Below are 24,655 nucleotides of genomic sequence, written 5' to 3' on the forward strand. Positions count from 1 at the left end.
TAAGAGATTGTTCTACTATAACTAATCCCAAAAGATTGTCCTGCCACTTTTGTGACAGATAGGTTCTGGGAACATATACTCTATATATTTAACCAAATCTGGGACACTGCGATATCAGGGATTAGCCATAAGACATTAATTAGGGAGGTAGTCATATTTGCATTTTAGAATGTTGACTTTGACAATATGTGGAGGGTAAGTAGGGCTAAGAGCCTGAAGAGAAAAATGACAGTGGTGTAATAATCTAGGCAACAGATAGTCAGAATTTTTTTTAAAAGAAAGGTGGGTTTTGGGTTTTTTTTTAAAGATTTATTGGAGAAAGAGAGAGTGAGTGTGTGTGTGTGTGTGTGTGTGTGTGTGTGTGTGTGTGTGAGCACAGGAGCAGGGGGAGGGACAGAAGGAGAGAGAGAGAGAGAATTCCAAGCCGACTCCCCACTGAGTGCGGAGCCCGAGCTGCGCCCATTGCAGGAGCTCGATCCCTCAACCCTGAGATCATGACCTGAGCCAAATCAAGAGTCAGAAGTTTAACCAACTGAGCCAGCCAGGCGCCCCAAGAGATAGCAAGATGAAGCAAGGCAGTTTCAGTAGGGATGGAATAGTAAAGCTCTACTCCTATTTGACATCTTAGATCCTACTGTAGAAACTTAACCTTCTCAGGATCTTTGGCCTTCTTCATTTCTAACTTTGCTGTGAAATGCTGCCTCTGATCCATTCACCTCATTCTCACTACTTCCAGTGGTAGGAGGAAGTGAACAAGATGATAAGATAATGGAGACTAGCCAGGGAAGAGTAAATAACAATAAGCATTTATATAATGTTTTCATATATATTTTCTGGGATAATGTTCACCACAAAGCTGTGAGGTCGGTGTTATTGTATCCATTTGGCCAATGAGGAACTGAGACCTAGGGAATCAAAGTGACATGCCAAGGTGACATAACAAGTAAGTGGTAGAGTTGGGTTAGATCCTGGGTCTTTGCAATTATCTACAAAGAAAAGACATTTAAGCTGACAACAAATTCCTCAACAGAACAATGGAAGTAGAACAGATAATGGATTGGGGTGCCTGGCTAGCTCACTGGGTAGAGTATGAGACTCTTGATCTCAGGGTCATGAGTTCAAGCCCCATGTTGGGCAGAGAACTTACATTAAAAAAAAAAAAAAAAGACAACAGATTCATATCTTCAGAAAATAACCATCAACATAGAATTGAGTCCCCAGCAAAATTATCTTTCAAGAATGAGAATGAAATAAAGAAAGTGGTTTCCAGATACACAAAAACTGGGTTTAAGATACTTTGTTGAGGATGGACTCCAGAAAGAAAAATTACCTCAGGGGCACCTGGGTGGCTTAGTTAAGGGTCTGCCTTCTGCTCGGGTCATGATCCCGGGGTCCTGGGATCAAGCTCCACATTGGGCTCCCTGCTCAGCGGGAAGCCCGCTTCTCCCTCTCCCTCTGCCTGCTGCTCAGCCTGCTTGTGCGTGCTCTCTCTCTCTCTCTCTCTCAAATTAAAAAAAAAAAAAAACTTTTAAAAACAAAAATTAGGGGTGCCTGGGTGGCTCAGTCATTAAGCGTCTGCCTTCGGCTCAGGTCAGGATCCCAGGGTCCTGGGATCGAACCCCGCATTGGGCTCCCTGCTCCGCGGGAAGACTGCTTCTCTCTCTCCCACTCCCCCTGCTTGTGTTCCCTCTCTCGCTGTGTGTCTCTCTCTGTCAAATAAATAAAATCTTTAATAAAAAAAAAAAAGAAAGAAAAATTACCTCAGAGAGAAAGTCTGATATGTAAGAAGAAAAAAGAAACAAAGAAACTGTAAACATGTCAGTTTATCTAAAAAAGCATTACATAAAATAACACCAGACAACAAAAGTGTGTAAGTCAAGAGGTGGATGACGAATGTTAAAGAATTCTAAAGTCTTCTTTGGGCATAGAGTTAGAACATAAATTGATTTAAGACTTTAAGATAAGTATGCAGGTGGGGCGCCTATGTGGCTCAGTCGGTTAAACATCTGCTTTTGGCTCAGCTCATGATGATCTCAAGGTCCTGGGACTGGCTCCCTGCTCGGTGGGGAGTCTGCTTTTCCCTCTCTCTCTATCCCCCTCCATCCCCCCGCCTTATGTGCTCCTGTGCTCTCTCTCTCTCTCAAATAAATACATAAAATATCTTTTTAAAAAAAGATAAGTATGCAAGTTAAAATTTCAAGGGTAATCAATAAAGTAACATTGTGTATAACTTCTAAACGAGCTGAAAGGGAGAATGAACTAAGGGGAAAATACACTTCAATTTAAAAAAAAAATTGGATCAGCATAAAAAAGCAGGATATAAAGAAAGCACTAAAGCAAGAAAGTAGAAATAAGTTCACATATACAACTAATAAAAGTGGAACTATAAAGTAATTTTCTGGTTGGAAGCCAGAGATTGATTCTTTTTAAAAAATACTCATTTGGGGCTCCTGGGTGGCTCCGTGGGTCTGCCTTTGGCTCAGGTCATCATCTCCAGGTCTGCTTCTCCCTCTCCCTCTGCCCCTCCCCCACCCCCACTCATGTGCTCTCTTGCTCTCTCAAATAAATAAATAAAACCTTTAGGGCGCCTGGGTGGCTCAGTCGGTTGAGCGACTGCCTTCGGCTCAGGTCATGATCCCGGAGTCCCGGGATCGAGTCCCGCATTGGGCTCCCTGCTCGGCGGGGAGTCTGCTTCTCCCTCTGACCCTCCCCCCTCTCATATGCTCTCTTTCTCTCATTCTCTCTGTCAAATAGTAAATAAAATCTTTCAAAAAAAAAAAAACTTAAAAAAAAAATTCCAGGGGTTCCTCGGTGGCTCAGTCACTTAAGTGTCTGCCTTCTGCTCAGGTCATGATCCCAGGGTCCTGGGGTGGAGTCCCGTATCTGGCTCCCTGCTCCCTGGGGAGCCTGCTTCTCCCTCTCCCCCTCCCCCTGCTTGTGCTCTCTCTGTCAAATAAATAAATAAAATCTTTTTTTAAAAATCCATTTATAAGAGATGCCCTTAAAGTATTAAGGATCATGAGAAGTTGAAAATAAAAAGATGGAAAGATGCACCAGATAAATACCAACTTTTAAAAGAAAGCTGATATAGCTATATTAATGATAAGTTAGACCTTAATACACAAAGCATTATCATTGACAAAAAAAAGTCACTACAAAACAAAATAAAAGGTTGAATTCACCAGGAAAGTAAAACTATTCAAAACTGTGTATGCCCTAGATCAAGCAGGTGAAAATTTAGAAAAGATAAGGATGATTTGAACAAAACAAATAAACTTGATTTAATGGCAATAGTATATTATATACATATATATTTCCATATATTCTTCTATCAATTATTATAGATTACATATTTTCTTAAAGAACTCATGAAACATCTATAAAAAATGACTAAGTCATAAAGCAAATCTAAACAATGTCCAAAGAATTTGTATCATACAGGTGACATTCTCTAACCAAAATGTAATTTTGTTAGAAATTCATTCCAAAAAAGACAACAAAACAACAAGAAAAAACATATGTTTGGAAATGTACAAACATTTGTAAATAAATCCTAGGTAACAGAAGAAATACTAATAGAAAGATGTTAAAGTACTTGAAGGTGACCCAAAATGGAAGTTCTACATACCAAAATCTAAGGAATGCAATGAAACTAGTACTTCAAAAGAATTTTTTCATTAAATATTATATTATAAAAGAATAAAGGCTGAAAATTGACTTAAGTCAGAAAAAGAATTAGAAAGTAAGTCAAACAAAGTAGAAAGGATCTAATAAAGGCAGAAATTAATAAATTACAAAACAAATTAGTTCCTTAAACTGATAAAATTGACAAACTTCTAACAAGACTGATCAAGAAAAGCAAGTACAAATGCACAATATCTAAAAAGAATAGAGAGCACATAATTACAGATACAATAGATATTTTTTTTTAAAAAAAGATTGTATTTATTTATTTGAGACAGGGAGAGAGAGAGTGAGAGCACAAGCAGGGGGCAGAGGGAGAGGGAGAAGCAGGCTTCCCACTGAGCGGGGAGCCCCACATGGGACTCAATCTCAAGACCCTGGGATCACGACCTGAGCTGAAGGTAGACGTTTAACAACTGAGCCACCCAGGCACCCCAGACTTTTTTTTTTTTTTTAAGCAGGAGAATACTCTGAACAACTTTTGCAATTAATTTGAAACTTATATGATGTAGACAAATTCTTTGAAAAATACAACTTACTAAAACTGGCTGAAGAAATAAACCCATTTCCTTTAACAAGCAAATTGTGTTGGGAAGACAAATGATGGTAGTTATCTGGATCTTGATTCAAACAAACTGTAAAGAAATAATGAATTTATGATATAAATGAGACCATTGAGAATTTGTATGATCAAAAAAAAGAAGGAACAGGGCACCTGGGTAGCTCAGTCCGTTAAGCTTCTGCCTTCTGCTCAGGTCATGATCCCAGGGTCCTGGGGTCCTAGGATCTGGGATCAAGCCCCACGTTGGGCTCAGCAGAGAGTCTGCTTCTCACTCTCCCTCTGCCCCTCCCCCCTGCTTGTGTGTGGGCTCTCTCTCTCTCTCTCTCAAAAATAAATAAATAAATCTTAAAAAAAAAAAAGGAACAGAAGGAGAAGTAATATAGAGACCTATTTATACTATAACCATTTAAGAAATTTAACTGAACTCAGGAGAGAGTGGGATGAGAAAGGCGGTCCAGAGTGTTCTACTGACAAGATATACCAAATTTTCTGGGAAAAGACCATATTCATACATAGAGAACAGACCACGAATTCATATAAGCTCTTCCAGGTAATATGAAAAAGAAGTAAGACACCCCAATTCTTTTTACAAGATTAGTATGACTTTGTTTTTGTTTTGTTTCTTTTAAAAATATTTTATTTATTTTTTACTTAGTGACTCATCACTTACATATAATACCCAGTGCTCATCATAACAAGTGCCCTCCTTAATACCCATTACCTATTTAGCCCACCCCCCACCTACCTTCCTCCATCAACCCTCGGTTTGTTCTCTATCATTAGGAGTCTCTTATGATTTGCTTCTCTCTCTCTCTCTTTTTCCTTCCAATTTGTTCATCTGTTTTGTTTCTTAAATTCCACATATGAGTGAAATCATATGGTATTTGTCTTTCTCTGACTGACTTATTTCACTTAGCATAATACACTCTAGCTCCACGCACGTCACTGTAAATGGCAAGATTTCATTCTTTTTGATGGCTGAGTAATATTCCATTGTATATATAGACCACATTTTCTTTATCCATTCATCAGTCGGTGGACATTTGGGCTCTTTCCATAGTTTGGCTATTGTTGATAATGCTGCTATTAACACTGGGGTGCATGTGCCCCGATACTCGCTTGACTTTGATACCAAAACCAAACAAAGTTGACTTGGGAAGAAAAATTATAGGCCAACTTTATTTATAAATTTAGGGGCACCAGGGTGGCTCAGTCGGTTAAGTGTCTGCCTTTGGCTCAGGTCATGATCTCAGGGTCCTGAGTCGATTAGTTTAACTTTAGAAAAATGTTATGCTAGTGTATCTTCATTTATTACATCAATAAATGAAGAAAAAGCATTTGAAAAAAATCAGGATGTTTTTATTCATGGTTAAACAAGGTCAAACAAAACTAGAAATAAATGTAAACTACCTAACCTGATTAAGGGCATCTGGAAAAGCCTACAGCAAATTTCATCTTCTTCTTTTTTTGAAGATTTTATTTATTTGACAGAAAGACACAGCGAGAGAGGGAATACAAGCAGGGGGAGTGGGAGAGGGAGAAGCAGGCTTCCCGCAGAGCAGGGAGCCCGATGTGGGACTTGATCCCAGGACTGTGGGATCATGACCTGAACTGAAGGCAGATGCTTAATGACTGAGCCACCCAGGTGCCCCAAAAATTTCACTTTTTTTTTTTAAGATTTTATTTATTTATTTGATAGAGAGAGACATAGCGAGAGCAGGAACACAAGCAGGGGGAGTGGGAGAGGGAGAAGCAGGCTTCCCATGGAGCAGGGAGCCTGATGCGGGGCTCGATCCCAGGGGCCTGGGACCATGACCTGAGCCGAAGGCAGACACTTAACGACTGAGCCACCAAGGCACCCCCATTAGTTATTATTTTTTTAAAGATTTTATTTATTTATTTGACAGAGAGAGACACAGCGAGAGAGGGAACACAAGCAAGGGGAGTGGGAGAGGGAGAAGCAGGCTCTACGCTGAGCAGGGAGCCCGATGTGGGGCTCGATCCCAGGACCCTGGGATCATGACCTGAGCCAAAGGCACACGCTTAACAACTGAGCCACCCAGGCGCCCTACAAATTTCATTCTTAATAATAGTAAGTAATGGGGCACCTGGGTGGCTCAGTCGTTAAGCGTCTGCCTTCGGCTCAGGTCATGATCCCAGGGTCCTGGGATCAAGCCCCACATCAGGCTCCCTGTTCAACCGTGAGCCTGCTTCTCCCTCTGCCTGCCACTCCCCCTGCTTGTGCACTCTCTCTCTCTCTGTCAAATAAATAAAATCTTTTAAAAAATCCCACAAACATCATGGTATCTTTAAAAAAATAATAATAATAGTAAGCAATAGTAAAACATTAGGCATCTTCCATCATTTCAACAGATGATGGAAGTCTAACAAGATCTACAAGAAAAAGATAAAAGACATAAGACTGAACAGGCAAAAACAACACCATCATTATTCACAGGTGATATGATTACCTACATAGAAAACCTCAAAGAATCTTTGGATATATTATTGAAAACAGTTTCAATGAAATTCCAATGAAATGCCCATGGGGACTTTTTTAAGGAGATTGATTTGCAGATTCTCAAATTTATATGAAAGAACAAAAGGGCAAGAGCAACTTTAAAAAGAATGAGGTTGAAGGCAACTGTCCTCTCAAAATTCTGAATTTCTATAAAGTAATTAAGATAATGTGAGATTGGCACAGTAATAGGCAAATAGACTACTTAGTGCCCAGAAATAGATTTCTAAACAGATGAGATGGCAGATCTGTGGAAATGGAGGAACTCCTTAGTTTATGATGCTGAAACAATGGGTTAACCATAAGGAAAAAATGGAATTGGATTTCTATCTAACACCATACATAAAAACTATTTCAAGACAGTTTAAAGACTATTTTACACCATATACAAAAATTAACTCAAAATGAATCAAAGCCCTAAATGCAAGAACTAAAACTGTAAAACTTTTTTTTTTTAAGTTTTATTTTTATTTAAGTAATCTCTATAGCCAATGTGGGACTCAAACTCATGACCCTGAGATCAAGAGTTACATGATCTTCTTCTTTTTTTTTTTAAGATTTTATTTATTTATTTGGCAGAGAGAGACACAGCAAGAGAGGGAACACAAGCAGGGGGAGCGGGAGAGGGAGAAGCAGACTTCCCGCAGAGCAGGAAGCCCAATGCGGGGCTCGATCCCAGGACCCTGGGATTACGACCTGAGCTGAAGGTAGACGCTTAACCACTGAGCCACCCAGGTGCCCCAAGAGTTACATGATCTTCTGACTGAGCCAACCAGGCACCCTACAACTATAAAACTCTTAAAACATAGATATAAATCTTCATTGACCTTGGATTAGTTAATGGTTTCTGAGATATGACACCAAAAGCACCAACAATTTAAAAAATAGATAAATTGGACTTTAATTAATTAAAATTAAAAACTTTTGTGCTTCAAAGATACCATCAAAAAAGTGAAAAGACAAACTGCAGAATGGGAGAAAATATTTGTAAATCAGATATCTGATAAGAGTGTAGTATCTAGAATATATAAAGTATCTAATATATATATAAAATATATAAAATAAAAAATATGCATAACCCAATTTAAAATGCATAAAGGATTCAAATAGACATTTCTTCAAAGAAGATATACAAATGGCCAATAAACACATGAAAAGATGCTTAACATCATCTGTCATTGGGAAATGCAAATCAAAACCACAGTGAAATATCAGTTCACACCCCACTAGTATGGCTATTAAAATAAAAGACCAGTAATAACAAGTGTTGGTGAGGGCATGAAACCAGAACCTGCCTACACTGCTAGTGGGGATGTAAATTGGTGCAGCCACTTTGGAAAACAGTCTGACAGTTCCTCATAAAGTTAAGCATAGGGTTATATGCTACCCAGGAATTCCACTCTTAGATATATACCCAAGAAAAATGAAAACCTATGTCCACACTAAAATTGTACAAGAAAAAAAAGATAGAAAAAAAACTTGTACAAGAATGTTCATAGCTGCATTATTCATAATAGTTCCAAAATGGAAACCACCCAAATGTCTATCACCTGACGAATGGATAAAGAAAAATATGCTATATCCATACAATGAAATATTACTGAGCTATTAAAAGGAATAAAATACTGATATATGTGTAATATAGATGAACCTTGAGAACATCATGCTAAGTGAAAGAAGCCAGTCATAAAAGAACACATAATGTATGATTCCACTTATATGAAATGAAACGACTGAATAAACAAATGTATCGAGACAGAAAATAGGTTAGTAGTTGTCAGGGGCTTGGGGTGGGGGTGGGGGGAATTCCAGAATGGGAAGTTCTTAATGGGTATGAGGTTTCTTTTGGTGGTGATGAAAATATTCTGAAATTAGATAGTGGTAATGGTTGCACAACTTTATGAATATACTAAAAATCATTGAATTATATACTTTAAAAGGGTGAGTTTCATGGTATGTGAATGATATTTCAATTTTAAAATTACAAAACAAAACAAAATAAGACTTAAATGTGAAAGAAATATAGCAGACTACCTTCAGAACTTTGGATTGGGTAGTATTTATTTTTTTTTCTTTTAAAGATTTTATTTATTTATTTATTTATTTATTTGAGAGAGAGACAGAGGGAGTGGGAGAGGAACAGAGGAAGAAGGACAAGCAGACTTCATGCTGAGTGCAGAGCCTGATGTGGGGCTTGATCCCAGGACCCTGAGACTATGACCTGAGCTGAAATCAAGAGTTGGATGCTTAACCGACTGAGCCACCCAATTGGGAAGTATTTCTTAAGACAGAAAAAGCACTAACCATACAGAAAAAAAAACAAAAAAACAGGATACATTCAACCCTGTTAAAAGGAAGAACTCTGTACACCAAAGACACTTATAAAAGAGCAAAGACAAGGAAAAAGATACCAAAAACACATAAATGAAAAAACATTACAATCCAAAATACATAAAGAACTCCCACACAAATCATCAAGAGAAATACATACACACAGTAGTGAAAAAATAAGCTAAAAACATGAGCAGGCACTTCAAGAATGATTGATAAACATACGAAAATGTGTTCGACCTTATTAACATTCAGGAAATTCAAATTAAGAACATGATACCATTTTATAACTACTATATTGGGAAAATACTAACTCTGTTTAAGTGCAACAATATCAAATCAGAAACAATGGGTAATCTCTTAACAGCTGCTGTGTATTTTGCATCATCATGTTGGAAAACAATATAGCATTATCTTGGGTAAAGTTAAAGATAAGTATAATCTTGGGGTGCCTCGGTGGTTCAGTCAGTTATGCAACCCACTCTTCGTTTTGGCTCCAGTCATGATCTCAGGGTCGTGAGATCCAGCCCTGTGTTGGGGTATGTGCTGAACGTGGAGCCTGCTTAAGATCCCCTCTCTCCTTCTCCCTCTTCCCCTCCCCGCTCATGCTCTCTCTCTCTCTCTCAAAAAGAAAAAAAAGGTAAGTATAATCCAGGTCTCCACAATTCTATTTTTTTTTAAGTTTGTTTGTTTATTTATTTTAGTAATCTCTACACCCAGTGTGGGGCTTGAACTCACAACCCCGAGATCAAGAGCTCCACCACCTGAGCCAACCATGTGCCCCTCCACAATTCTATTTTTAAGTATATATCCTTGTCTTACTAATCGAAGTGTAATTGGCTAACCAGTAGCAACTGTATCACCTAGACTTGTTAGAAATGCAGAATTTCAGGCCTCACCCAGATCTATTGCATTGGAATCTGCCTTAGGACAAGATCCCCAGATGATACGAATGTTCATTATGATCTGAGAAGCACTGCCCTAAAGAAACTCTAGCACATGTACCAGGAGAAAAGAATGTATTTAGCAGCACTGGTGGTAATAGCAATAGCAAAGAACTGGAAACAGCACAAATGTTCACTGCATAGAGAATGGATAGATAAATAGTGGCATGGTCATAAAAGCTAGTTGCAGGAAGATAGAATTTGATACCATTTTTATAAAACTCAAAAATAAGCCAAGGTAAACAAGATATTGTTAGAGATTCATATATAACATATGGAAACAAAGGTATGCTGAACACACAACGCAGGATGATGTTTACCTCAGGTGAGAGGAAGGGTTAAGAGGAGCAGACAGTGTGACCTTCCCAAGAATAGGAAAGGTTCTATTTGTTAAATTGGGTAATGAGTTCAAGGTTTCTGTTATTATGTGCGACTTACCTATATGTTACATTATTCTTTTGTAAGTGTACAATGTAACACAAATTTTAACAGTGTCATTGAGCTATATACCATGAAATTCACTTGTTTTAAGTGTACAATTCAGTGATTTTTAGTACATTTTACAGTTACGCAACCATCGCCACAGTCTGGTAATAGGAATTTCCATCACCACAAAAAGCTTTTTCCCATTCCCATTCCCAGTCATTTGCCATTTCCCATCCCCATTCCCAGCCCCAGGCAACCACTAATCTGCTTTCTGTCTCTGTAGATTGTTTTATCTACAGATAAATAGAATCATAAATAGAATCATGCAATATATAACCTTTCAGATCTGGCTTCTTTTACTTCCCGTAATATTTTTGAGGTTCGTCCATGTCACAGCATGTACCAGTGTTTCAGTCACTTTTAAGAATAAATAATCTTTTATGTGAATATACCACATTTTGTTCATTTGTTCATCTGTTGAAGAGTATTTGGACTGTTTCTAGTTTTTGGCTATTAAAAACAATGCTATTGCCATTATTCTTGTACTAGTCTTTGTATGGACATATGTTTTCCTTTCTCTTGGGTAGATACTTAGCAGTGGAACTGATGGGTCATAATCAGTCACTTTATTAATTAGGAAAAGGAAAAAATGGTTCTTTGGTTCTTTTGAACTCAAGCAAAAGGAGAAACTAGTAAGTAGGTGGCATAACTGTTGATGCTGAAAGATAAGGACACACACCACACTGAATGTGGAAGTAGTAATCCATTGAGGTCAAAAGAGGGTAAAAGAAAAGAATAACCAAATATTTTCTTGGGAGAAGGTAGAATTAAAGGGAAAGTTAAGAGAAAGAAGGTGGTATAGGGGCCCTGGGAAGAAAATAATTCACTTCAAAGTCATGGCTACTACATCTTGTTTTTAAAAACACACGCACATATGGGGTTATCGAATAAGTAGTGCCTATAAAATGTTTTGTTAATAGGAAAGTTAAAAAAAATTAAAGTTCTTCTGACTTTCCAGATTTTGTTATAAAAGTAATGATTTGGATTTATTGCTTATAATAGTTTGTATGTGAAATATACTGAAAAGCAAATAAAGCAAAAAAAAAAGTGTGAGTTTGGGTAATATTAGACAGTAAATCTGTGAAATAACTGAGAATTTGTTTCACAGCCACTAACCTTCAATGTTGAGGATTTATAATGTTTTTTTCCCATTTTTAAAAAAGATTTTATTTATTTTCACAGAGAGAGAGAGTGAGAGAGATAATGAGAGCAGGAACACAAGCAGGGGGAGGGGGAGAGGGAGAAGCAGGCTCCTGGCTGAGCAGGGAGCCCAATGTGGGGCTCAAGCCCAAGAGCCTAGGATCATGACCTGAGCTGAAGGCAGGCAGATGCTTAATGGCTGAGCCACCCAGGTGCCCCTCCCATTTTTTTTTTGTCTTTAATTCTTTAATTTTAATTCCCATCTAGAGGGCAAAACCCAGGCAAATGTCATCCTGGAAGTTTCTAGAAATTAGTGTCCTAGTTACTCTGAGAAAGACTATTAAAGCTCTGAACTTTTATATTCCCCCCAATCAACTTGACCTGAATTTGACATTCTCCAAGAGCCAAGTAAATCAAGGTTATATGTCTGTGATATATACTATATATGCTGGGCAGCTGCATCTGACAACATTCTCTAAGAAGAAAAGATAATGTCTTTATTTTAGACATTAGGTAACCTTTACCTTCTGTGAAAGAAAAAACTGAAAAGGCGATTTAGGTCACCAAGAACCCTCCATGGGAATAAGGAATACCAGTCACTGGGTAGGATTCCAGCATAGACTTGTGACTCAATTAGTGGTACAGAGCCTTTGCTACAAAGTATAGAAATGTCCCATTTTCTGTAATCAAGGCGGGTACAATACAAGCTGAAAGGGGTATTTTCCTACTCATCAGGTCTTCACCGTTAACTCTCTCCAAGTGCCTTCCCTTTGTGTTCCCTTAACAGTCTCTATTTCCGGGCGCCTGGGTGGCTCAGTTGGTTAAGCGACTGCCTTCAGCTCAGGTCATGATCCTGGAGTCCCGGGATCGAGTCCCACATCGGGCTCCCTGCTCGGCGGGGAGTCTGCTTCTCCCTCTGACCCTCCTCCCTCTCATGCTCTCTGTCTCAAATAAATAAATAAAATCTAAACAAACAAACAAAAAACAGTCTCTATTTCCACTTCATGGATGAAAAAGTTGGTCGTTGGTGGGCACAGCAATGGCTTGCCCAACTTGGTCCCTGAAACTAACTTTGAGCTGCCTCCCCAACTCCCCCGCCTCCAGCGTGCTCTTTTACCCCCTCCGGGGACTCTCCCCCCCCCACGCGCAAAGGTATCTCAGGCCCCGCCCCGCCCGCTGGTTGGCTGTGAGGTGGGAGGCTCGTTCCTTCCCTCGCCATTGGCCGCTCAGGGGGAGATGCGTTTCCCGGCTCCCAATAGGTCGCCCCCGCGAGACAACTCTAACAACCACGGAGCATGTGTCATTTCCGGGTAAGATGGCTGCAGTGCGTGTGCTGAGGTCCTGGAGCCAGAATGCTGGGCGGCTGGTAAGCGGTTTGGGGCTCATTTGACGTCGGGAAGGGGTGATTTGTCGCTAGTATTCCCGGGGAGGGTGTTACTTTGTCGTCCGAGTGCCAGGCGGACAGGGCACGCGAGATGGAGAAGTGGAAGGATGTATGCTAAACGAAGGGCAGAGAAGGTGGCGAGCGGACCGGTCCGGAGACCCACTCCCTCCTTACCTGGCCGCATTTCTGTCGCGACTCCGTCTCTTTCCAGCTTTATCTACACCCAGCCCATTTGGCCTTTCACCCGTTAGCCTTTTATTGGGCACCATCTAGGTGCTGGGCATTGTGATAGGCACTGGGGATATGGAAATATATATTCATTCAGCATTTATTGAGCACCCACTGTGTGCCAGACACCGACAACACGACCCCTGCCTCGGAGAACTTACAGTCTAGAGGAAGAGACCGGTAAAGCAAAGCATAACACCACGGGTCCTTGCCTCCGAGGAGCAGAGAGATTCAGATTTCATTCTGTGGACCTGCGCCACGTATCTTTACAGCCTTTTTATCACCAGAGCTACGACCTACCACCATCTCCCTTGATGTTTCTCCCTTTGAACAACCATTTAGCACCAGACACCTAACATCCCAGTAATCATAGTGTTTCGTCCTATTTGCATAGCGTTTTTCCTTCTGGGATCCCTCTTCCCTAACGTCTTACAGTGGTCGACCCCTGATCTTACAAAATCTGTCAAGAGCCTCCTGTGTACCAGGTACTGTGCCAGGCGCTCGGGAAACAAATGTGAGTAGGAGAGGCCCCTGCCGTCTCAGATTAATTACAACATTGTGGTGAAAGGCAGGGGAGAAAGAGACATAAACAAGGATTTTATTTATTTATTTGACAGAGAGAGAGAGATAGAGAGAGAGCACAAGCAGGGGGAGTGGCAGGCAGATGGAGAGGGAGAAGCAATCTCCCCACTGAGCAGGGAGCCCAATCAGGATCTGATCCCAGGACTCTGGGATCATGACCTGAGCCGAAGGCAGATGCTTAACCGACTGAGCCACCCAGGCACCCCAGACCTGCTTCACTTTTTATTCTAGCCTATAAATCTCCAAAATTTAGTCATTATTCTCCACCTTGCCCCCAACTGCAGCTATCCTGGTCCTTCCTAATTGGACTTTCTGCCTCCAATGGGTGCCTCTCCAACCCATTCTCCATAGTGTAACCAGGGTGATCTTATAAAGTAAGACATGCATTTGAGAATGCCATTTCCTTGCTTAAAACTGCTGCAAGCAAAATGTCCAAAATCTAAAAGACTGTGAGGTAATTTATGATCTGGACCTTTCCAAATCTCTCAGGCTTCATTTCTTGCTGAAACCTACTCACCCCAGCCCCCACTCTGACACTTCCCTCACCCTTGTCCCACACTGAACCACACTGGAAGTACATTGAGCTTCAATTAATTGAACATACTGTTCTCTCTCTCTCAACTCCAGACCTTTGCACATCTATTTCCTCTGCTTTAAAGACTCTTGCTTTCTTTCCCTATGGCCTCATCTGCAATACACTCATCTCCTGGATTACTCCTACTCATCCCTTAGATCTTACTTCAAGTTTACTTTCTTGAAGTAGGTTGGTTCCCTCCTTTATGTTTGTTTTTAATACTCTGTTTCTCCCATTATAACACTATGGTCATCATCACCTCTTTAATTGTCTTCCTTTGTAGGTATGGACTGTACATTCCATGAGAGAGGAATTCATCTATTTTGTTCTCTAATCCCAAGTGCCTGGCATAGTGTAAATACTCAATAAACATTTGTTGAACAACTCAGTAAAAAGTCTATTTTTTCCATTTGTTAAAAAGTTATAAACAACAAGAGGTCTTTTTTTTTTTTTTTTAAGATTTTATTTATTTATTTGACAGAGAGAGAGAGAGAGATCACAAGTAGGCAGACAGGCAGGCAGAGGGAGAGGGAGAAGCAGGCTCCCTGCTGAGCACAGAGCCCAATGTGGGGCTCGATCCCAGGACTCTGGGATCATGACCTGAGCCGAAGGCAGATGCTTAACCATCTGAGCCACCCAGGCGTCCCATCAAGAGGTCTTAACACTTATAGTAAATTATTAACAGGGCCTCACTATGTTGTGTTTTATACTCCCCCATTGCATCAAGCATTGACTCTTGATTAACTTATTATATTGAATTAACATTGAACTTTTCAATTTTGTCTGTCTTCCTGTAATGAAGTGTAAGCAACTTGAATTTAGGGACTATATTCTGTAGCTTATTTAGCTTTGAATTCCCAAGCCCAGCACAATCCCTGTCTTTAGGAGTGCTCAACAACTGCCTGTTTTAATTATTATTTATTTCCTTATTTGAATCTGCTAAACTTTGTTTCATCTCCTATCTTTTGTATTCTGTTTCTAGAAAAAAATGTCTTTTTTAGCTTGACAAATTATTTTTTCTCCTTCTCCCTGCTGTTGCTTTTTTATCTTTCCATTGAGCAGCTTCACTAATGTTTTTTAGCCTTCTCTTAATCCATGTAATCACTATCACATACTGTCTGTTGTACTTACGTTGCTTTCTCCTTTTCCACTGTAAATCACTTCAGGAGCCTGTTATTTCATGCCTCAAATACTATAATAGTATCTTAACTTTTTCCTCTCTTACTTGGTTTTCCTGTTAATAATCAATAAACTGCAACTGTATTAATTTCTTAGTCCTTTTTCTTCAATAATCTATAGTGTAGGAGTTCAAACTCCTCATCCTGACATTTACAGTCATCAATAATTTGGTCCTTGAGCCACTTCCAATGCTCCCTTTTATAAATTTGATCAAGCCAAATCAAGCAACTCACTGCCTGAGGAGACAAATTCCGGCAGCAGTTCCTTTGTTTATTCTGTTCCTTGTGCCTTAAAAGTGCATTTCTGCTCTTTAATTATTAATACTTACTATGCAAGGCCCACCTCAACTCTTCCTCCTGCAAGCCTTCCCAGATCAAGCCAACCTGAAAAAACAAAATAAAACACAAAAAAACTCTACTAAAACTCATCTAAAACCTACTGCCTATACTTATTACAAAAAGCTAGAGCATACATGCCCATGCATGAGTGTGGGGGGGGGGGCGGGGATAGTGTTTCAGCTAGGTTATAAATTCAAAGTGGGGATTATTTCTCCTACGTATAACAATGTGGTGTGAGAGAAAGAGCTTCAGCTTTAGAGTCAAATTTACTTGGTTTCAGAGCTGAATTTTGCCATTTGTTTGTTTTGTGACCTTGGGCAAAGCACTCATTAGTTTTTCAAAGAGGGCTAACGTGCCTTTTCTAGAAGGTAATTGTGAGATAAAAAGAAGATAAAAAAAGAGACTTTTAAAGTACCCAGCTCTTAGGTAGGAACTCAATAAAGTTTGATAGTTCCTGCCTCCCTTGCCTGGTGAGTAGAGTAGTTCTTCAATAAAAGTTGCCGTTGTTGAAGGTAGGACCTTCAACAAAGGTTTTTTTTTTTTTTAAGATTTTATTTATTTATTTACTTGACAGAGACGGCCGAGAGAGGGAACACAAGCAGGGGGAGAGGGAGAGAAAGAAGCAGGCTTCCCGCTGAGCAGGGAGCCGGATGTGGGGCCCAATCCCAGGACCCTGGGCTGAAGTCAGACACCTAATGACTGAGCCACCCAGGCGCCCCCTTTCACAGGTTTTTTAAAAAACGATTTTTTTTTTTAAATCAAGGTGAATCCATATAATTGAAAACTTCCATTTACTGTCCTAAATTAAAATTTATGAATGTCTGATGAGGTGTAAGTTGATTTACGCCTTTGATTCTGTTGTTGACTAAGATCCAGGGTTGAGGGAGTTGAAGGAGAAAGAAAGGACACAGAAAATGGGGGTTTGGGAAAGAGAATTCTTTCACTATCTGCTAAGTTGTTTTTTTTTTTTTTTTTAAGATTCTATCCATTTATTTGACAGAGACACAGCGAGAGAGGGAACACAGGCAGGGGGAGTGGGAGAGGGAGAAGCAGGCCTCCCCCGAGCAGGGAGCCCGATAAGCGGCTGAAGCCCAATGCGGGGCTGCAGCCCGATGCAGGGCTCGATCCCAGGACCCTGGGATCATGACCTGAGCCGAAGGCAGATGCTTAACAACTGAGCCACTCAGGTGCCCCCCTATCCACTAAGTTTTAAGCTATCAATTTTAGTTAAGTTTTATGTTTCCTGAATGTTAATAAGAGTAAAATAGGTATTGTAAAGATTAGTTGCTTTATGATTATCTCTTAAGATAAAGCTAAGATGCATGATTTAAGATTATTTATGTTTTAGGAAGGGGATCTTTAGTTTTTCTTTGCCTTCAGAAATCAGTAACAGCTTGGAAATTAAGGTGAAATATCATGTAATAATTTATATGTATTGTTCCTATTGGTAAACCAAATATTTGTTTTTATATTATTTGCTCTCAGAAAAAGAACAAAATTCATTATAATATGGCTATAATACATAACATAATACGTATTATAACATAAAAGGCTAATCACCACTAAAGGATAAAGTACATGACAATAAAGTAATTTTTTAAATTAAAAGTAACTCCTACATTAATAAAAAAATTTCAGATACATTCCACTATTCTCAAATACAGAAAGGGGGTTAGAGATTTTATGTTTAGGGGCGCCTCGGTGGCTCAGTCGTTAAGCATCTGCCTTCGGCTCAGGTCATGATCCCAGGGTCCTGGGATCAAGCCCCACATCTGGCTCTCTGCTCAGCAGGAAGCCTGCTTCTCCCTCTCCCACTCCCCCTGCTCGTGTTCCCTCTCTCGCTGTGTCTCTCTCCGTCAAATAAATAAATAAAATCTTAAAAAAAAAAAAAAAAGAAATTTTATGTTTAAAAGTGTGATGTAGTTAACCAGGTATTAATAATGTTGAAATATTAACTTTCAAAATAAAATAGTCTATTTTTCAGACACATAGGTTCTAATATATCAAGTTGAATAGATTCATGTCTACTTATTTCTATTACATATTGTCTTGCATTAAACTAAGATGTTATACAAAATGGTTACACCTAAAGAGTCATCTGTAAATTACAGTAAGAAATTATAGTAAGAAAACCTTTCCCTATAGCACTACACATGTTTTTCAGTGTCTTTAGATGCTAACAGTCAGTTTTGAATTGTTTAATAGTTTTAGGAAGTCTTTAGTGACTTGACTGCACCTACAAACCGATGTGTTTGTATAAAATACATTGTTAAAATTTCTTCACTTTCATAAGAAATTTTAGGCAAGGGTCATAAACATATAAACAAATCTGACTCCAAGGATGTAGTTTTACTAAATAAAAGAACAAAATAATGTTCTCTGGGTGCTAGGGTTTAAGTTCCTTTGATTTCTTGAACAGAAATACTAAAGAAATAACCAATCTTAATAAACTTGATTTTCACTGATTCCAGATTTTGGCCAGTTCAGATTTTGGCCTGGATAATTTCATATTGTTTCTTTGTGATAATGACTGTTTTACTTTTAGAATAGACTTGAAATTCAGTATGTACTTACAGAGATAAGCCATCAAGAACATTCACAAAAGCGTTTACTTTTTTGTTTTCTCATCTTTAGATTTGTGTTCGCTACTTTCAAACATGTATGAATGTTCATGTTTTGAAGCCAAAATATGTGTGTTTCTTTGGTTATCCTTCATTCAAGTATAGTCATCCACATCAGTTGCTGAAAACAACTGCTGGTAAGTATGATCTCAAAATAGCCTATATAAAATAATGTTTTATATCGTACTCAGAACTTTTATTTTTATTTTTTAAAGATTTTATTTATTTATTTGACAGAGAGAGACACAGCAAGAGAGGGATCACAAGCAGGGGGAGTGGGAGAGGGAGAAGCAGGCTCCTGGCTGAGCAGGGAGCCCAATGTGGGGCTCGATCCCAGGGTCCTGGGATCATGACCTGAGCCCAACAACTGAGCCACCCAGGCGCCCCTCATACTCAGAACTTTTAAAAAAGTAATTGAAGACTTATCAAAGTAAAAAAAGTTAACCTTTTCTTTCTAGCCCAGCCCTCCTTGCTTTCCCTGAATCTATCCTTTTCTTATCTTCTTTTTTCTGTGACCCCCCCATCCCTTTCATATCTTTACATTAATGCTTGTGTCTTCATAATATTGGGAATGGGTTGTCTTGGGCCATCTGCTCTTTTTTTTTTTTTTAATTCTTATGTTAATCCCCATCCATTACATCATTAGTTTTAGATGTAGTAGTCCATGATTCATTGTTTGTGCATAACACTCAGTGCTCCATACAGAATGTGCCCTCCTCAATACCCATCACCAGGCTAACCCATCCTCCCACCCCTCTCCCCTCTAGAACCCTCAGTTTGTTTTTCAGAGTCCATCGTCTCTCATGGTTCGTCTGGGCCATCTGCTCTTTATCATGTGGCTCATCTAAGTGCAATAGTCAGGTAAATTGTTGACTTAGCAGATTGTATCCTTATACTGTCATTGTATTACTGGTTGCGTGAAGCACCTACCTCAGTCTGTTGTGTTAAGATTGTGTGATGAAACATCCCAAAGTGTTCCTAAATAGAAAGTTTTCTGACTTTTACCATTTAATTACCTTTCTCACTTCTTTTTCTACCCTCAGTAAAGAACTTGAGGTTTAAGTATTAGATTTGGCAAGGGCACTAAGATTTTTTTTTCTGATATTCTATTTCGAACTCTCATAAAGAACCCTCGCCATTAAGCTTTTGACAGATACTTGATGCCTTAGTCTGTGCTAGCAATGAAAAATGGGGGAATTCCAGGCAGATCCAACCCCTGAGATCAGTCTTTCCATGCCTTTTTATAGGTCATCTTCCACAACACCCTAAGATACATAAACCCTACCTTTGCCTTTTTTTTTTTAACATTTTTATTTTTATAAGTTGATCTTTTCTCTTTATTTCTCAGAGAAAATAGAGGCCATTCAAGCAGAAACTCCCACTTTCCTGCTCTAATCTCTAAACACCTTGAGCTTTGGGTTCTTGGTCTATCTATTACTAGCAGTGTAACTTTAAGCAAGTTACTTAATTCCTTTCTATTTCATCATCTGTAAAATGGGAGTAATCATAGTGCCTAACTCATTGTATTGTTGTGAGAATAAATTCATTTAACACAAGTATTTATTGATCACCTGCTATCTGCCAAGGCACTGTTCTAGGTACTTGGGATACATTCTCTTCCTATATTTCCTAACTCAGTGAATACTTAAGCTAGAAACCTGGAGACTTCCAGATTCCTGTTTCCCATCAAATTGATTACTGAGATTTATTAATTTGACATTTTATGTGGTTCTTAAATCTGTCTTTTTTTCAGACAGCTTTGAAAATATATAAATATATTAAATTCTATACTTCAGTTTCGTACCTGTAGTAGCCTCCTAACTGCTTTCTCTGTCATCCCTTCCCCAACCCTATCCACCCACATTCCTGCCAAGGAGATTTCTTTCTAAAATTAAAGATATAAAGTTATAGATCTGAAATTGCAGATGGTATTCCCTATTGGTTAATTATTGCTGAATAACAACCCTGCCCATGACTTTAGGCTTAAAGCAACAATGATTTATTATTTCGCAGAATTCTGGGGGTTACCCAGGTGGTTCCTCTGCTGGTTTCACGTGAGCTCACTAATATAACTGTATTCAGCTAGAGGATTATCTGGGCTGGAAGGTGCAAGGTGGTCTCACATACATGTCTGACAGTTGGTGCTGGTTTTTGGGTGGGGTGTCTCATTTCTCCTCCACATGGCCTTTCATCCTCTAATAGACTATAGCAGCTTCCTTACTCTGGGATCTCAAGTTAGTATTCCAAGAGGGAGATTGTAGAAGAAGCTGCGAGGTCCTTTGAGGTCTAGGCTCCAGAATTTGTACAACTTTACTTCTGCTATATTCTATTGTCCAAGCAAGTGATTTGCCAGCATAGATTTAAGTAGTGGTAAATTAGACTCTACGTCTTATGGGAGCAGCTGCAAAAAAATTATGACCATATTTACTTACCACTGGCTCATGATCACCTGCAGGATAAGTTCTAAACACCTCACTGTGGCACAGCAAAGAAAGCCTTTTTAAATCTGGACTGATTTTTTGCCACGTATACTATCTTCAGCCATAGAATTGCGTGTTATTCCCTAACCATGCTATGCACTATATTTCCATGTTCTTCTTGCACATGCTGTTCCTTGAATAATATTGTTTTGTATAGAGGTGCCATAATATATTTACTTGCCATTTTTCGATGACTTAGATTGGTATCCCAGGTCTTCATTTTAACGCTATGTTAACTATTCTTGAGCACAAATCTTTGTGTACCTCTCTTAATTATTTCCTCAGGGGAAAGAAGTCTTAAAAGCACAGTTGTTTATTGAGTCAAAGATACGAACTTTTTTTTTTTTTTTAAGGCTTTTGATACTTAATACCAAACTATTTTTTCAGAAAGGTTCCAGTTTGTACTATGAGCAGCAGGCTGTGAGAGAACCGAACTTACTAGAGAGGAAATAAGAGGTGCCTATTACCTCCATATCAAAAATGCATTTGTATTTCTTAACCATTAACCTCTCTCCTTGTATTTATTAAAGAAAATCTTATGACCTGAATTGGCTTGTTGTGTGTTTTGTAAGCAATTTTGATGAATAGCAGTCTGAAGATAGAGGAGCACTGTGAATCGGTTCAGAGCCACTTGTTACCCTGGAAAAGTGAGAGGATCCATACCTACTTCCTGTTGACCAGAAATACTTATTCTTGGGAATAATTACCATAAAGTATCACTTGCATCTAATTGTTATAAGAGTGGGGTAGAAATTCAAAAAGGGATAAACAATGGTAAGAGGAAGGAGAGGGACTAAAACTTAATGATAAGTTGGCAGAACATGGTTTGGACAGATGAAAATTTTTCAAGTTGTCTAGATACGGACCTACCTGATCGTTAGCCACTAAGAATGAGAAGAGTTACATGAAGTCAAAAGAGATCTAAGAACAGGACACTAATGGTTATTACAGTTTAATAACAGAAAACAAGGAGATCCAGCTAGCTGGGCCTTCTATGCCCTTGTAAAAGAGCATTATTTTGGAAGTTGGAAAATGGAGGTGCTGTGGCAGTTATCAGTAGGTCTGTGATGCTGATTTATTTAAGATTTATTTAAATCTTTGATGGTTATGAATGACGCTTATGCTTTTAAAAATTATAAAATACATTTTTGTCTGTAAAATGCAATAGTTTCTGCCTCTGCTTGAGAATATTTTCTCATTTTAGCTGTGAAAGTATCTGTTAGGAATACATTACTTATTTAATGAGACCATTTCTCATTTGTCTTTGAAGCTCTGCAGGGACAGATTGTTCAATTCAAACTCTCAGACATCGGAGAAGGGATTAGAGAAGTAACTATTAAAGAATGGTAAGTTGGGGCACCTGGCTGGCTCAGTCAGTAGAGTATGTGATCTCGATCTGGGGTTGTAAGTTCAAGCCCAACGCTGGGTGTAGAGATTACTTAAAAATAAAATCTTAAAAAAAAAAAAAAAAAGAATGGTAAGTTATTCTGAAAAAGATTTTAAGTCAATGTAAAAAAAATTTGTGTAAAAATAAATAGGAATTATTTAAGTTGAGAAACTCCTTTCTGTAACAATGCTTTTTTTAAAAGCAATAAGTTTAGTAAGTTTTAGTTTAATAGTTTGTGTTGCTAATATGTTGTTAATACAATTCATCATACATCATGACATTTTATTTGATGTAATCGCTTAAGGATTATCTTTTCTTTTAAAAAAATTTTTTCACTGCCCACCCCTCACTTCAGCTAAAAAAGATAAATCAGTCTGTAAAAGATGTTAACTTGATATGACCATGTGCTTGAATGACATTTGTATATGAACTATTTATTTCCAGACTATTTTAAAATCATGATAGAGTCTAAGCTCTCTTTACTAAAAATGACCTCAGTAAGAATGCCAGTACATTTGACTCACCATTCTGTTTACATATATTTTTAGGATAGGTTAAAATATAATACCAAAAGGTATCAATCAAAACATAATTTTTGGAAAGGTTCAAAGTTTTGCAAAAAAAGCCTTGAAACAGCCTCCTGCTGCCTTCATCATTCTTCTACTTTTCCTTCTTTTACTTTTTGGAAAAAAAAGAAACACCTCTGGGTAGTGAACTAATTTTTAAAGGTGTCTAGAAGTAGCAGTGAAGGGGCGCCTGGGTGGCTCAGTCATTAAGCGTCTGCCTTCAGCTCAGGTCATGATCCCAGGGTCCTGGGATCGAGCCCCGCATCCAGCTCCCTGCTCGGCGGGAAGCCTGCTTCTACCCTCTCCCGCTCCCCCTGCTTGTGTTCCCTTTCTCGCTGTGTCTCTCTCTGTCAAATAAATAAATAAAATCTGTAAAAAAAAAAAAAAAAAAATAGAAGTAGCAGTTAAGATGAATAAATAGAGGCTCTCTCACCATAGTTCTATACTGCTGAAGATCCTTTTAAGAATCTGATTCAGGGGCGCCTGGGTGGCTCAGTTGTTAAGTGTCTACCTTCGGCTCAGGTCATGATCCCAGAGTCCTGGGATCGAGCCCCTTATCTGGCTCCCTGCTCGGCGGGAAGCCTAGTTCTCCCTCTCCCACTCCCCCTGCTTGTGTTCCCTCTCTCGCTATGTCTCTGTCAAATAAATAAATAAAATCTTAAAAAAAAAAAAAAAAGAATCTGATTGAGCCACCTGTACTTTCTTTCTCTGTAGTTCTCACTATTATTACTTTGTAAGTTAGAAAAGAATAAGAACATAATTGTGCCTTATGGTTGTGTCTCTAGTGGCATTGTGGGATTAAGGAAAGCAGTGGATGTCAAATCAGAAGAGCTTGACTCTGAAACTTACTAACCATCTTGCCTGGGACTCATGTGGTCTCTACTGAGCATTTTTTTTTTTTTTTAAGATTTTTTAAAAATTTATTTATTTGAGAGAGAGAATGAGAGAGAGAGAGCGAGCACATGAGAGGGGGGAGGGTCAGAGGGAGAAGTAGACTCCCTGCCGAGCAGGGAGCCCAATGCAGGACTCGATCCCGGGACTCCAGGATCATGACCTGAGCCGAAGGTTGTCGCTTAACCAACTGAGCCACCCAGGCACCCTGAGCATTGATTCTTAATGTGTAAAATGGGGGAAACAGAACTTACTCTGCCATCTCACAAGGGTTATTGAAAGGATCAAATAATGTAATATATAGAAAATGCCTTTTAAATCTGCAAAGTATTATGTACATTTATGCTTTTGATACCTTCTTTCTAAGACAAAGACTAGTCTTTGTAGATTTCAGATTTTTTTTAACATTCCTTAATTTCTACCTCTTATTAATTCTCTAGACACATATAGTTTTTGTTTTTTTGGGTTTTTTTGTTTGTTTGTTTAAGATTTTATTTATTCATTTGACAGAGGGAGACACAGCGAGAGAGGGAACACAAGCAGGGGGAGTGGGAGAGGGAGAAGCAGGCTTCCCGCGGAGCAGGGAGCCCGATGCGGGGCTCAATCACAGGACCCTGGGATCATGACCCGAGCCGAAGGCAGACGCTTAAAGACTGAGCCACCCAGGCACCCCAATGGGATTGTTTTCTTAATTTCTCTTTGTGCTGCTTCTGTAGTGGTATGTGGAAATGCAACAGATTTCTGTACATTGATTTTATAT

The 24,655-nt window shown here is 38.9% G+C and overlaps 1 protein-coding gene across 1 annotated transcript in view; it reads left to right on the top strand.

Moving 5' to 3' along the window:
* The first annotated feature begins 12,883 nt into the window (after window positions 1–12,883).
* DBT (dihydrolipoamide branched chain transacylase E2) overlaps window positions 12,884–24,655 on the top strand; it is a 48,114-nt gene continuing 36,342 nt past the window's right edge. Inside the window, exons 1-3 of the mRNA XM_035017932.1 lie at window positions 12,884–13,031; window positions 18,585–18,708; window positions 22,322–22,397. Coding sequence (XP_034873823.1) covers window positions 12,981–13,031; window positions 18,585–18,708; window positions 22,322–22,397 — 251 coding nt within the window. The 5' untranslated portion in view covers window positions 12,884–12,980. The remainder of the gene's footprint in view (window positions 13,032–18,584; window positions 18,709–22,321; window positions 22,398–24,655) is intronic.

Source organism: Mirounga leonina, unplaced genomic scaffold (genome assembly GCF_011800145.1).
Source record: "Mirounga leonina isolate KUSES-001 unplaced genomic scaffold, KU_Mleo_1.0 Mir_173, whole genome shotgun sequence".
Lineage (NCBI taxonomy): Eukaryota > Metazoa > Chordata > Mammalia > Carnivora > Phocidae > Mirounga > Mirounga leonina.